Below are 14808 nucleotides of genomic sequence, written 5' to 3'. Positions count from 1 at the left end.
TAAGTCTTCTTTGCAATCACGTCCAGCAGGGAGTACCACCTGCGTTTAAACAAATGGACAACTTGTCTGACCTAGAGGATACACAGACAGATTTAAAGTTGAATAGCATCACAAAATACAAGACTGCATATGAGAATGATTCAATTTATGTGGATTACTGTCTTCAGTCACCTTATTGCAGTATTTGATGTTTACTTTCAATATCCTCAGGAAAGGCTGTTTGAAGTATATAACAGACACTCACTCGCTCAGTTTCCATTCTAGAAGTTGAAGGGAACAACTGAAAAACTCTTTCAAAATAAATATATACATGTGTGCTGTGTATATGTGCACGTTTATTTCACAAAGCACATGAAGTTGGTGTGTATTGACCAGAAAATGCATATGAAAATACAACTGAATAGAAAAAAAATAGTTCAGGCAAGGACCTTAGAAAAGGCCATATGGGAATGAATAATTATGTATTCTTTAGAGACTTAAATGCTGTGCAGTAAATAAAGCCTGAGCTGCTAACTGTATGATAAGGATTAAAATATCAAGTAGTTGCTCAATTCCTGAGCACCGCCCATCCTGTGCACTGAATGAGGCAGGAAAAAATAGTGTGAAACAATGTAATTAGGGATCATAAGGCAAAGGCATAGGAGAGCAGAATTAGGGGCCTTGGTAACAAATCCTGGCACTTCCTATGAAGTTCCAGCAACTGTTCAGAATTTGCAATTTAAAATAACATCTTTTAGCATAACATGTGCTTGCATACAAAAGAACAGTTACACCTGCATACAACATTGCATTATGAAGCTGAGTAATTCCCCTAAATTTAAAATGTCACATTCATCACGAACAAAATGTAACTGCAATTTAGAACCCACATACTTCCCTTTGTATGTTTTTTTCTTTAATATTTACAATGCCATTGTGTTCTACTTCTAACATAAAACTTTACTAATTCTGGGCACTGTCATACTGTAACAGACTGTGGAAAAACTGCCAAAATGTTTGAGCAAGAATCATACTTGGTCTTGTATCTCATTTAACAGAGTTGCAACACATGCTTCATATTTGCCTCTTATGATCAGGTCCTTTTTTTTTCTTAGTCTTAAATGAGAATGGTTTGGTTATAGTTTATCACTATAACAGCACAACAAATGACAGACACTGCCTTCTGTAGACACCTGAAGTCACATTAATCTCCTGGCCCATTCTCATGCATGCCATCCTGAAGCACTACTTCTGACTACAGAACAAAGTTCCCGAAGAGATAATTCACTGTAACAACTTTCTGGTAAAAAAGTTAAGAACTGCAAGATCTCCTCATACGAAGTAAAAAATTAAACAAAACCTCAAGTATGTAATTCATACAGAAATATATATAAAACATTGCAAATAAAGCATTTGCAAGGCTGGCCTTTAACACAGTATACACACAAGAAAACTAAACAGGAATGCAATAAAGCAAACATCCTTTCTGGACAATACCTATATCTTCATTTATCCCATATATCACAGCACTGAGGCTAAAATACAAGGTCACTTCTCATGCCACTCCAGCTAGAGAAAGTATCACAGAGACAAAACCAAAACAAAAAATAGACCCCAAACCTAGTAAACAGAAGCTTGTTTTCCTGTCTCAGATCTGGCTGAATTTGTAGTCACATGATTTTTAGAGTCACTTAGGACTCACCTGCCCCAAAGATGTTTGCACAACCTGAAAAAGCTATTAGATTATCGCTACATCAGTAGAGACTTTCCTTCTCCAGACAAGGCTCATTAACAATACACTAGCTTTGTCACAGTCCAGTGAAGCACCACAGCTGGGTCTATGCAAAGCAGGAGGTAAGATGTAAATATGCTCTACTTGGGATTAGACTATGGCTTATATTAGAAAACCCATTTATTTCCCAGGTACATAAATACCATAAGTATTATTCAAAAGCTAAAGATGCCATTTTCACTCTTTCTCTCCCAGCCGTTTTACTTAGAGCCACTGAAAAGACGGAAGCACTGAAAGAAACCTCATCAGCTCCAGCTCAGATCTCAGTTAACATTGCAAATGACCTATAATGACCTTCATACATTCTTGGCACTACATTTTCCTTTCTGCACATCTCAATAAAGCAGACTCAAAAGACTAGATGTCCTAGGCCCACTGCAGAGCATCCAATACATATGGAAGGTAAAAACTTAGCAGTGTCAAGACCTTCAGATCACATACTTAGCAGGCAAGCCCCTGGAGTATCAAAAAGAGAGAAAGATGCCTTCACTATCACTCTGCATGGTTTCCATGCACCAGCTCTGCTCCCAAGGACTACACTATGCTCTTCTGCCCTCGCCCTGTGTGAAATCCCCCTCTGGCCAGGTCGAGCTGAGCTGGTTTTAGGGCTGTGTCATTCCACTGCAACAACACAAAGCAGACTTAATGACAGAGACTCCTGGCCTTAAGGCCCTTCGTGCCTCAAAAACCATGGTCTGAAAATATAACAAACCTTCCCTCAGGTTTAAGAGATCTGTGTAAGTCTGTGCCAAAGTGCTGTGATGGTGCATTAAGACCCATGTGTACTGAATTTAATTGCAGCTATCATTCAGTTTAAACTCCACACTCTGTGCCTTTCATTATCAATAACACGTTTTTACAAGCACAGATGCATTTTGATTATTTCATTAATTATAATTCTTCCCCTGGTCCTACATATCTATGAGACATTTCTGTAAGGACAAGTTCAGTCAATGCTCCAGAATGCCCATGTATAGCCTTATTAAAAAAATGCACTGATCAAATAAAACACACTGAAATTTATTATGGGTCGAAGTCTTCACCCCACTAATCAGAAACATGGTTTAAATGACAGGGCTATACAACACGATTTAAACAGCAGAGGGATTTCAAAAACAGTAACTTCATCTTATTTCCAGTAAACACTGCCAGCAAATTACAGAAAATTTAAAATATTGAATTTCCTCCTCTATATGGGAGGAAGAAAAGATGCCATTAACTTATTGCTTGTTGCTCGGTTCAATTCTGAAGAATAAATTAAAAGCTGACACTTTCATAAGCTGCTGAAGCACAGTTAATATTGTCAATACACATTGCTGAAGCACAGTTAATATTGTCAATACACATTGATTTTAGAACAACTGAAATGTTCAAATATTCAAAAAGGCTTTATGTTCCAGAGTTTTCAGTTGCCCATGAAGTAGTGTGAAAAAATGAACCTTTCCAAGACTTATTTCATTAACGCATTCTTCAGCCGGAGAAGTGTTAAGTGGAATAAGATGAATATGAGAGTGGTTTTACACTGTTGCCGTCATACCCTGTAAGCATCTGAGGGCTCTCTGGTAACGTGTTACATCTTAATACAGCGCATTAGGAATAGGTTAATATTGTAACTTTAACACAGCCTTATTCACAGCTGGAAGAAAAATGAGCAATGGCAGACAATTCACCTCTGATCATAATGACTGACAGCAAGAGTCACTTACTGCTTTGGGGGATGAATTTAAAGGATTTACTTTTTAAGTAATTACTCTGTATTTGTTGAAGAAACAAATTTGTTGCTACTCAGGGGAGATGACATGATTCTCCCAGGTCACCTGCAGAATGCTCCTTGGCACAGAACACAAGGTTTCTTTTATAAATTTTTAACTGCGCATTTAAATATACAAAGATGTTATTCTGCCTGATAACTTACCCCTTCAGATTCCCAAATGTCAAAAAGAAACACTTGTAAATAATGAACTTGAAGTTACAAATTAGCAAGGACTACTGCAGCTTTTAATAGGGAATATACTGTAAAAGTAAAGAGGCACTTAAGCCCAGATTTAGCCAGAAAGGTCACATTCTGTCAAATTCAAGATTCCCTGTTCTATACAATTCATTTTATTGTCATTGGTTAGCTTCCCTGCTTTTGTTACAGGCACTGCTGACTGTATCTCTCAAAGTAGAAATATATCTGTGCATCAGCTCCATGAGTTCTGAAATGTGATGTAAAATGAATACCCAGGTGCGTACTTAAAGCCAGACCTTATCAATTTAAATGCAAATTAACTGGATCAAAATGCATGCCAAACAGGCTACCTATAAAAAAATACAATTAAAAAAAACCAACTGCTTTATCATGTACGATACAGAAGTAGTTTATATAATCTATACGTGTTTTCCTGTAGATAAGCCAGATACAACATTAAGGCAGTTAAGCACATTTTGCTTTGCCTAGTATTAGTATTCTTTTGCAAACTCTTACAGCATTAAAACTACTATTCTTTAAGGAAGAAAGCGAAACATTTCAGAAAGACTCCACGAGTTAACAGTTAATGATTTTCCTATGAACCACACTGTAGTCTTATGTCTTTCCAATTATAGGATTGGTAATAACATTTAGCTACCAAAAGTAGACATAGTACCACAACAATTTCTACAGAGAGCAGCAAGAATCTAAATTAATCCCTGGTTATGAAAGATATTCCCTGAAAAAAAAGAAGATATTACAGGAGTCAATCAGTTTTAAGCATCATCTCTTTATTTACCTTGGCAAGAGAAAAAAATGATAATAAAATTGAATTGGTCAGGAAAAAAAAAAGAAAAAACAAATCAAAACATTAGCTCTACTGTATCTCAAGTTTTCATCCAAAAGCAGCAAAACACAACTCCACTTCCTTAAAACAATAATGCATCATAGCTTATTTGGAGAGTAGCTACTGTGATTAGGAAAAGGTGAAATCTCACTTTAATCAGAAGTCCAAATAATTTTGAAAGAAAGGAATTTGACAGTTGCCAACATTAACTCAGTTAATCTTTGTATTTGGTGTGATCTTTACTTCTTTCAAATACTGTCTAGTAAAATAAAGAAGCAAAATATTACTTTGTTTTTTGTTAGTGTCTATTGTGTTGCATTCTTAACTTTTTAAAAATCAACAAATAACCACATTTCTTCAATGAAAAAGTGTGACAATTCTGAATGAACTTTCCACTTCAAAGTATATAAAATCTTTTAATCTAACGCAGTATTAGAAAACCTATGCTCCATTCTTACCTGCTGTCATACAGTCTATTTCATCCATTGGCAAAGCAATGCATGACTAATGAAGAAAATGCATGGACTGCACAGTGTTTCAAACACCAACAATAAACAGAAGTTCACACAAATATTGCCATTTTTAGCGTTTACAAGTGCTATCATATATCAAGTGAAATGAAAGGCTGGGGGGAATCACAAGACATAAATGCCAGCTGCTGGTACAACTGTTCAGCCAAGCAAGTATCAGTAATTGTACAGTTTACCAGAACTGGAAAACTCTGACTCCACTCTGGCTAAACCCACGATTTGTCTAGCTTCTGTTTGATTCTCCAGGTTCCTTCATCAGAGACCTGTGGTTTTTATATGGGCACACCTACACAGGATTTGCCTGCTACTGAAAAGCAAAATAAAAAAAGCAACACCAAAGCACACACCAGCCAGCTTCAGCACTTCTTGATGATACAATTGCTGGAGACCATTAAGCCCACAGGAACCTACTTGCCTTCCTTTTCCCATCTGCAGATCATGTTTTGTATTACATAATGCTTTGTATTACATAATGTTTTGTATCATGCATTAAGTATGTTCAGCAGCTACTGCTAAACCATTGCTGAAATCAGTAACTAGAATATAAAATGATTAAGCCTGCCTTCGTCATTAAAGAAATTTGCCTACATTTAGGCTTTGATTGCAATAGTTTGTTAGTCATTTTGCACAGGACACAAGGGGCTAACAAAAAGTCCAGACACTTATTCTTTTTTCCAGGACTGAGTGACTGGCAAAACATAGGCCTTGCTCTACCTTGACACATTGATAACCATCAACTGGAAGAAACTTTGTGTGCTGACAGTGAAAAAAGCACACTGGAACTAAGTTTTAAGCCATGTTAATCAAAGGAATTGAGTCACCAAGTCCTGCTCTAGGCATTCTTGTGCGCATAGGGTCCACTCCAAAGCCCACAGAGCTGAGTTCTGCAGCTGCTCTTCACACACAAGGGTAAAGAGATTTGCGGCAGAAACAATGGGCATAAATAACTCTCTTTTCCCTTCAAAAAAATCACGTGGAATTGCAGTGGCAAAACACTACTTTTTTGCTTTTAGCGAACAACAGTAATATCTCTTCTTGCAGAAAAAAAAGCTAATTTATATTTGCTCTTTTAGTGCTCTGACCCTTATGCAATCAAAGGTCTCAAAATTAGAGATTTTGCTTAACACTGACATTTAATCATTATTTATAAATTCATATTTCATCAGCTCAGCTGACCCCACAGCTCACTGGTAATATACTCCACTGATGTGGAAGAAAAGTTCAAGTCCTAGGGCAAGGGTTTCAATGGAAAAATTGAGATTGTCGGGAGATGAGGAAAGTAAATATTAACTCAATTTGTGAAAACAGCTTAGTTAAAATGAATGCTTTATTTTTTTACCTCAAAATTGTAGTCAGATACTTCTCCCAACAAGCTGAAATTCAATTATTCCCTACTGGGCTTTAAATGCCGTGAAAATTTTGAAAGATCCACAACAGTGTCTGCCACTCACAAAGGAAAGCTCATTCTAGGTTAGGAAGACACTTCATAAACCTAAACCATGCCACTACCATAAACCTAAGCGCTGCTCTTCATTGATGTTCTTGAATATGAACCCTACCTTGTCCCCTGCTTGTTTGCTACCCCTGCTGCTGAATGGCAAAAGGCTACTGTTGCTGCTCCCCTTCCCATATGGTCAGCAAGAGGACACTCCCACCCCCAGCTGCTGCACAAACCTTCAATTACCAGTAAACCATCCAAAGCAAGAAAAAATTATTTCCACCTCTCCGAAGACAATATGGCAAAAATCCCATAATCCTTATTGCTACTACACTGCTCTCCCTGCTGATATTATCCACCTTTAATTAGCCACAACCTCAATTTTGCATATCCACTGCAGGGAAGACAAAAAGGAGAAAGGTAATTTTTCGTGAATTTGAATGCTCTTTTTAAGCATTCCTTTCCGTATCAGAAAGGGATCAAAAAGACAAACGGTAGCAGTCTGCTATTTTTATTTTCATCTCTAAGTCTCAAAATGTGTGCAACAGATATATTTGCTGCATCAATCACTGGTCTGAAAACTCTGAAGAAGACTGGAAGCTAACGTCTAGTAAAGACCACCTTGAGGCACAGCCCCAGCTTCTTAATACTGACAATATCACTGCAAAAAAAAAAAAAATCCTTGACAAAACAATGCAAATTACCAGACCAGTGCTGAACCACTGAGTATAAGATTGTGTGAATTCTTGGTATGAAATCACTGTTTGAGCCTGGGCAAGGCTTTCTATGCTAAAATCCACAGACAATCCTTCTTACCTACAGAAAACAGAATTTTAACAGTGATAAATTCCTTTCCACAATTTATATCATTACGTGGTCTCTCTGTATCTGCTAGCAATGAAGTCAGGCAGATTTTACAGTTTTTCTTTGGACTACTAACATTCTAGATAAACTGAGATTAGAACCTAGATAATCTTTTCGTTTATTGCCGCTTCATAGATAATTTCATCCCCCTCCTTGTCCAATATGGCAGATGGATTGTTCCAAGCTGAACTACACTAAATCACATCAGCAACTGTACTAAGTTTGTGCAAGCATTACATTTTTAAATCCCCTTTTACCTTTGACTGATAATCCTATTTATTGTCTTAATAAGGTCTAGCAGGGCAAGTGAAGGTTATTTGAATTTATACTGCTATCTAGTATTTCTGTCTGCAAGTTTCCATCATGAAATACCTACTAATTAGCAAGAAGAATTTCCAAAAGGACAGAGGTTTCTTGTGTGACTTGCCTCAAAGACCCTCCAAGAAAAAAAGAAAACAATCAGGACAAACACCTCCTATTACGCATCTATTCAACATGAAAGAAAAGTCAGAGAGGAGACAATCATAGTTTCTTCTCTACACTTTCTACATGCTTTTAAGCCAGCAGGAGAGAAACCAAACCTAAGCAGAGTCTGAAATAGGGAATAGTATAAAAAATTCCTCCTAGCTCCTGTTCTGATTTATTAGAGTCATCTGGCAGACTAAGCGCAGCAGCTTTCACCTTTCCTGCAGTCACGCCACCAAGATATGCCAGTAATGGAAAGCACCAGTGTTTTTCCACAGTAATTTCATTACTGAGGACAAGCGCATGCAGAATAAGAGAGTTCTCTGGGGAAGAACAAAAAATATCAGTCACTCTAAGTAACTTCATTTCTCTGAAAACTAATGGCATGTTTTTTGAGGCAGTGTTCTTCTCCAAAGTGATAACACAGGGCACTGGTATGCAGAAAGGCCAATGCCTTTCTCAAGATGGCGGAAATAGAGCCACAGCTGCGAGGAGGGGTGAATAGGGCAGGTGACCTTAAACTGACCAACAGAGTATTCCACGTCATATACATCACAGTTGGTATAAATTGAGAGATCACAAGGGTCTCACTCTCTTCTGCAATGGCCGACGTCCAGTGAGCATCTCGTCTGTCTGGTTGCTCCTGATCCTGGATCCATGCATTCCTGAATCCTGAGTCCAGCTCCCACATAGCTGTGGACACCTTCCCTGACATTGAGGGGTGGGGCGTGATCTCATATATTTGTATATATTTTATTACTTTCTAATTATTTTCATTGTTATCATTAGCATTGCATCAAAGCTGTAGTTTTAGTTTGTAACCTGTAAGGTTTTTTCCCTTCTACCTCTCCACTCTCCCTGCAGTGTGTGGTGGGGAGAGGTGATTTTGGAGGCTCAACTGCATGGGTTTACCTGCCAAATTTGGCTGTCTGGGGCTAAACCGTGACAAGTAGTTAGTTAAGCATACTAAATACTCCTGCCACAGCCTTCTGGTGTTCATTCTACTGTCAAATCACAGAATAATAGAATCACTAGGTTGGAAACCATCCCTATCAATCCCTAAACCATGCCCCTCAGCACCTCGTCCAGCCGCCCTTTAAACAACTCCAGGGAAGGTGACTCAACCACCTCCCTGGGCAGCCTCTGCCAGTGCCCAATGACTCCTTCTGTGAAAAATTTTTTCCTGATGTCCAGCCTGAACCTCCCCTGGCACAGCTTGAGGCCATTCCCTCTTGTCCTGTCCCCTGTCACTTGGGAGAAGAGCCCAGCTCCCTCCTCTCCACAACCTCCTTTCAGGTAGTTGTAGAGAGCAATAAGATCTCCCCTCAGCCTCCTCTTCTCCAGGCTAAACAACCCCAGCTCTCTCAGCCACTCCTAGTAAGACTTGTTCTCCAGCCCCCTCACCAGCTTCATTGCTCTTCTCTGGACACGCTCCAAAGCCTCAACAACCTTCTTGTGTGGAGGGACCCAGAAATGAACACAGTATTCGAGGCGCGGTCTCACCAGTGCTGAGTACAGAGGGAGAATAACCTCCCTGGACCTGCTGGTCACGCCGCTTCTGATACCTGATACAAGCCTGATGCCATTGGCCTTCTTGGCCACCTGGGCACACTGCTGGCTCATGGTCAGTCGGCTGCCAATCAACACCCCCAGGTCCTTCTCCTCCGTGCAGCTTTCTAGCCAGATTTCTCCTAGTCTGTAGCACTGCATAGGGTTGTTGTGCCCCAAGTGCAGGACCCAGCATTTGGCCTTGTTAAACCTCATGCCACTGGCCTCAGCCCAGCATTCCAGCCTGTTCAGATCCCTTTGCAGAGCTCCCTTACCCTCCAGCAGATCCACGCTTCCACCTAGCTTAGTGTTATCTACGTGTGTCATCAAATGGCCACTTCCACACCCAAACAATAGTGCATGGCAAATCAATACTGAATGGATGAAGGAAATACTTCCTCCAGTACCTGGAGAAGAGAGAGCCCTCTCTCAAAAAAAAAAAAAAAAAAAAAATTATTATTTCCTCTCTCAGATGCAGGTAGCAGCCCCAACTACCTCCAAGCTCCACTCAAAGAAGATTGAAGATACGAGGTTTCAGAGATGAGATAATCTAGGAACCCAGAACCACCACCAGCTGTAGCCCCTAAAATTGAGATTCAAAGAGAAATCTAGAGAAAAGAGGCTCACCAGCACTGTTTGAAACCCATCTTTCCCTGACTCTCATCAAATAATCCACCAATCATAAGGCTGGGCACGAGGCTGTAGTTAGACAAGTTCACAGCACCATATCTTTACAACTTAAACTATCTTCTGCCAGGACAGGCCAAGATCCTCTCTCCTCAGGAAACATAGGTCTTCGCATGTTCGTTGCTGTTCTGGGTCAGTCAAACCACTATCCCACAAATGCCCTTCATCTGAGTCCAGGATGATCTGCAGAATGTAAGCCAAGTTTAGGTGAATTACCTGTAGTGAGCTGAGCATAGGTGGAGGATCTTCCGGGCAAGCTGCACCTCAGAACCCTCTGAATCCCTGCTGTTGCTTTCATGAGATATGCTGCCTTGCTTCCAAGTCTCCCAGTGTTGTTTTCCCATACACATGAGGTTAGGAGCCAGATGCATTAAAAACAGGGACCAAACATGCAGCACTGAACACCCCTACAAGCCCATCAGGATGCTTTGTCAGGCACAAAGAGTGTACCAGCCCTTAACAGCCTTCCCCCACCCCCAAACCGTGCCCCTGATATAGGCAAGTCTCTTCAAGCTGTGCAGCCTGGGCTTCCATAACATCCTGCCACCTGGGCAAACAGTTTTTACACAGGAAGGCAAAGGAATAAAAGAGATTCCACCAATCTTTACAGAGCCAAGAGACAACATACCATTTCAAAGTAACAAGTTTGTTTGGTTTGGTGTTTTTTTTGGTTGGGTTTGGTTTTAGTGGGGTTTTTTTTGCTATAATTGATCTATTTCAACCTCTGTCAAAAGCCATATGTAAATATTGTAATCAATTCTGCAAATAATCCACATATAAAGGGAAGTGCACAACGGGATTCCCAGGAGGTAGTAGTAATGGATACAGTCTTATTTTTGCTGGACTCTCACAAAAAGCAGCAGAAAATCAAAAGTTGAACAGTTACTGATGCTCAAAAATATGCTTGTTTCATAATAACATCACACTTATCAAACACCTCAAACTGTTAACATGTCTAAAAAGGTGGAATAACCTCACAAACTGGTACTGCTATAACAACTTAACATCACTTTTTGACGCGTCTTCTTTTTTCTTTTCCACCCTGAAGCTTCATATCACAGCTTGACAATAGGCTATTTGATTGGTTTTGCATATCCTTGCCATTTTTTTCAATGAAAGCCTTCATAAATGAGGCAAATGAATCGCACGCGTTTAAGAAAAGACACCACACAAAGTAATAAAACCAAAGTAGAACACTCCATACAATTGCTATTTCACCTTGCACATGCAGAAAAATAATTCTCAACCAACTTTTTCAAGGAAGTACCACAGCTGCACTTGAATATGATCTGTCCAGTAGTGAAGTTCACCTCTAGCAACAGTGATTATTTCACCTACAGACAAGCAATAGTAACTACACCTCCCACCGAGCATACAGAAGAGCCACTCCCTAGTAACAAATAGTCTGCCAATGTAACATTTCATTTCAAAAACTGTCCCTCAATAAAGACACTCACTTTTGTAGCTGTTGGTTCCACTAGTCTCTGACGGTGGCGTGCTGAGCTGAAATGACTCTTCTGAGGTGCCCCTTCCTGACAGTGAACAGAGGAAGAGGAGGAAAAAGAACAGAGAAAAAAGGGGAAATGGATTGTGGAGGGGACGGAATGGAGGATGTTGGAGAAGGGATAGTGAGAATATTTAACTGAACTGTATTTTCACTAAGTTTGTAAAAGCATTAGTAAATCAAATTTCAATAATACCACCTTAAAAATATCAGAAAGAAATTGAAGCTTTTGCTAGAAGCAGCCTCATGAGGCTTTTATATGTATTATTTATACACATTTAATGACCCTATCTATCATAAATACATGCAAACACATGTACACATCCCTACTTCAATTCCACATACACACTCTGAAGTTGAAGAAACATTAATTTCACACTTCCCAAGAAAACATATTATCCTATGTTTTCTGTATCAGTTCAAAAAGTTACACACAAAAGAACCCAACCAACTTGCCATGCCACCCAGCTGGATTCCCACTCCAACGTGAAGATAAGCATCTCCTCTAGTAAAATACAATTTACATTCACATTCTCCATCCACAGTTTCAGACTACCAACAACAGTTTTATTAGAGATTTTTGCCTAGCAGAGGTTAATATCTTTTCCTGAGAAAACCTGAGAAACAGCAGGCTCACAAATGTAAAGAATAAGTATTTTCTCCTAGGAAGAGAAATTTGAAAGCGTGAACTGAAAAAACAGAAGCACAATAGTCTTGATCACGTGTAAAATTATTTAGAATAATCCTTCACTGCAGTCAGTCTACCTGGATTTCCTGGAGCTGCAAAAGGAGGACTGCCTCCCAGACTTCGAACAGAGCACCAATCGCAGTTCCCTCTCACTGATTAACTGCTCGAACTGTTTAAGTACCAAAAAAACCCACGAACACCTGAAGCTAGAAACAAATACTAACAAAAAACATGTATTTTGAATAACTATACTGTACTATGCAAAGTATTACAAAGGAAAAACCTTAGTATTTGTATCTCATTCTCCTACAATTAAAGGAAAGAACACTGTAAGATTTCTATTTCTTCTGCTGGCCTTCCTGACCCTCAGGCTTTCAGCAGATCAGACTGGTGTAGCTTTGTTTCTCTTTCATAATCACACTTCCCCCTTTACTGAAATTATCTGTATGCTCTTCAGTCATCATAAAGCCCTACTGAAGAGATGCTACTTTAATATATGTTTAAAATATTAAGAATTAAGATGTTAGGATGAACAGCTTTTCTGGAAAACGATTCAAATTTATTCCCTACTTTCTGACAGCCTAAATACCTACTTTCAGTTCAACAGCTTTGCAATATTTTAACCACCTGAAACAAGAGCAATTTCTCCCACTGCTTTCGAAATTAAGAAAACATCTAATTTTCTGTAGGAATTCTACTGAATATAGCACCTGAATTTTCAGGACATAATTTAAGGTGTCACTAACAGGACTGAAGACTAAGAATCTAATCCATCATTTCTAGAAAGTCTGGGGCAACCAAAAGAATTAACGTGTTCCTTAACTTCACAGGCATATCATTTATCAAAAATAAACACTTCTTACAATGAACCCTCAGTTATGTTTCAGAATTCAGCCTGAACTCAAGTCATTAACTGACCTTACCAAACTTCTGGCATTATAAAACACTGATATCTTAATATGTAAATAACAACAATACATCAGCCCTGTTGCTGATATTTGTTTGCTAGTCTCACTCCTTTCCAGCAACAGGAAAAAGGTTCATCATAGTTACGTAAAGGTTTTGCTAAGAGAGGCAGATTGCTGGGAAAAAAACCTATAGGACTTAAACTATGAATAGAAGACTGTCTCCAGGAGATTCATTTTTCCATGCAAGTAACAGCTGTAACTAGAAAAAAAAAAAAAAACGGAGCAAGAACACTGCAAGTAACTAAGTGAAGCAGCAGAAAGAACAGAGTGTGAATCAAGTCAGAATGCTGGCTAGCAGGATTGCCAATCAAGGAATGCTTTGCTTTTACTGTCTTCATTTTCTATTAACTCATTCCTACACCCACAATAAACCATAAACTGCAGTTCCTACCAGTATACTCACAGAAGTGCAGATGGATACGACAGCACTACTGGTTTTGCTGCACAACAGTAAGGGAACAGAAATCAAGAAACGGGGATAAGACAGATACTGAAAGAGCATTAATTAGGTTTGAGTGAATCATATCTGCACGCTCAAGCGTCCAGCCAGAACTTTTACACCTTCTTTGGCAGTAAGCGTAAAGTGCTCCACCATGCCTGCTGTCAATAACATTGCTTTATGCTACTGTCTTATAGCAACAGACCTGTGGGAATTAATGATGGGAATACCTCATCTTAGCCCACTTACTGACACCTAAATGGCTTTCCAAAATTGACTTTACAGAACTGTACTCAACCTGTGGAATGCCCTGAGGCAGCTCCTGGAAAAAGAACCATATCAAGAAATTATTTCTTTGTTAACTCTTCCAGAGAATAAATAATCCAGAAAAAGTCACACAGAACAGCCACAGCTATGCAAGCCAATAAAGTACATGCTAAACTATGCACATAGTTTTGCTGACTTCAACAAACACAGTCAATTTAGGCTCTTTGTTGTCTGTGAAAAGCCTTAAACAGTAAGCACTTTCCTTTCTTCGACTGGAGACCTCATATTTAAAAGCTAACTTCAGATGCACAGATTGAAATATGGAGTATTTAGTACTTAAATTCTTCATTAACAGCTTTTGTAGAAAAATAATCAAAATTATATTCATTTACAGAGATGTATAAAAATTGTCAGTACTGAAAGTCAAATATTGTGCCACTTAACTACTTGATCACTTATTCCAACATACTCACTCTACTAAATGTAATGACACACGCTGAACAAAAATTAAACTGTCCCGTGACAGACCAAATATGCACAAAACATGGAATAACAAACACCTTGAAGATACTGTCTGTTTCTCAGATGACAAAGATTATCATATCACAGAACTAATCGCTTAGATGTGTTTTTTCCATTGTTACTTTTGGATTGTAGTACAGAAGTGCTACTAAGATAGGAAACAAGGATGGGAGAAGCAGATCATTAGAAGTCTTGGGAGGAAGGGAGAACACACAAAAAAAATATTATGAAAATACGTTAGAGTAAAGAACAAAACACATCAGAAAAAAACCCTCCAGTTCTTCCAACACTGCCATAAAATCTAAGGAACGATTTATCC

General features: G+C 38.9%; 1 protein-coding gene across 5 annotated transcripts in view; it reads right to left on the bottom strand.

Moving 5' to 3' along the window:
* MAST4 (microtubule associated serine/threonine kinase family member 4) overlaps positions 1-14808 on the bottom strand; it is a 261302-nt gene that overhangs the window by 147252 nt on the left and 99242 nt on the right. Inside the window, exon 5 of one of the 5 annotated variants that reach the window (XM_054054161.1) lies at positions 11559-11633. The exons of the other annotated variants lie outside the window; for them this stretch is intronic. Within the exon in view, the coding sequence (XP_053910136.1) occupies positions 11559-11633 (75 nt within the window). The remainder of the gene's footprint in view (positions 1-11558; positions 11634-14808) is intronic. 5 annotated transcript variants of the gene reach the window in all.

This window comes from Cuculus canorus, chromosome Z (assembly GCF_017976375.1).
Source record: "Cuculus canorus isolate bCucCan1 chromosome Z, bCucCan1.pri, whole genome shotgun sequence".
Classification (NCBI taxonomy): Eukaryota; Metazoa; Chordata; class Aves; order Cuculiformes; family Cuculidae; genus Cuculus; species Cuculus canorus.
This window is presented reverse-complemented; position numbering and strand designations above follow the sequence as displayed.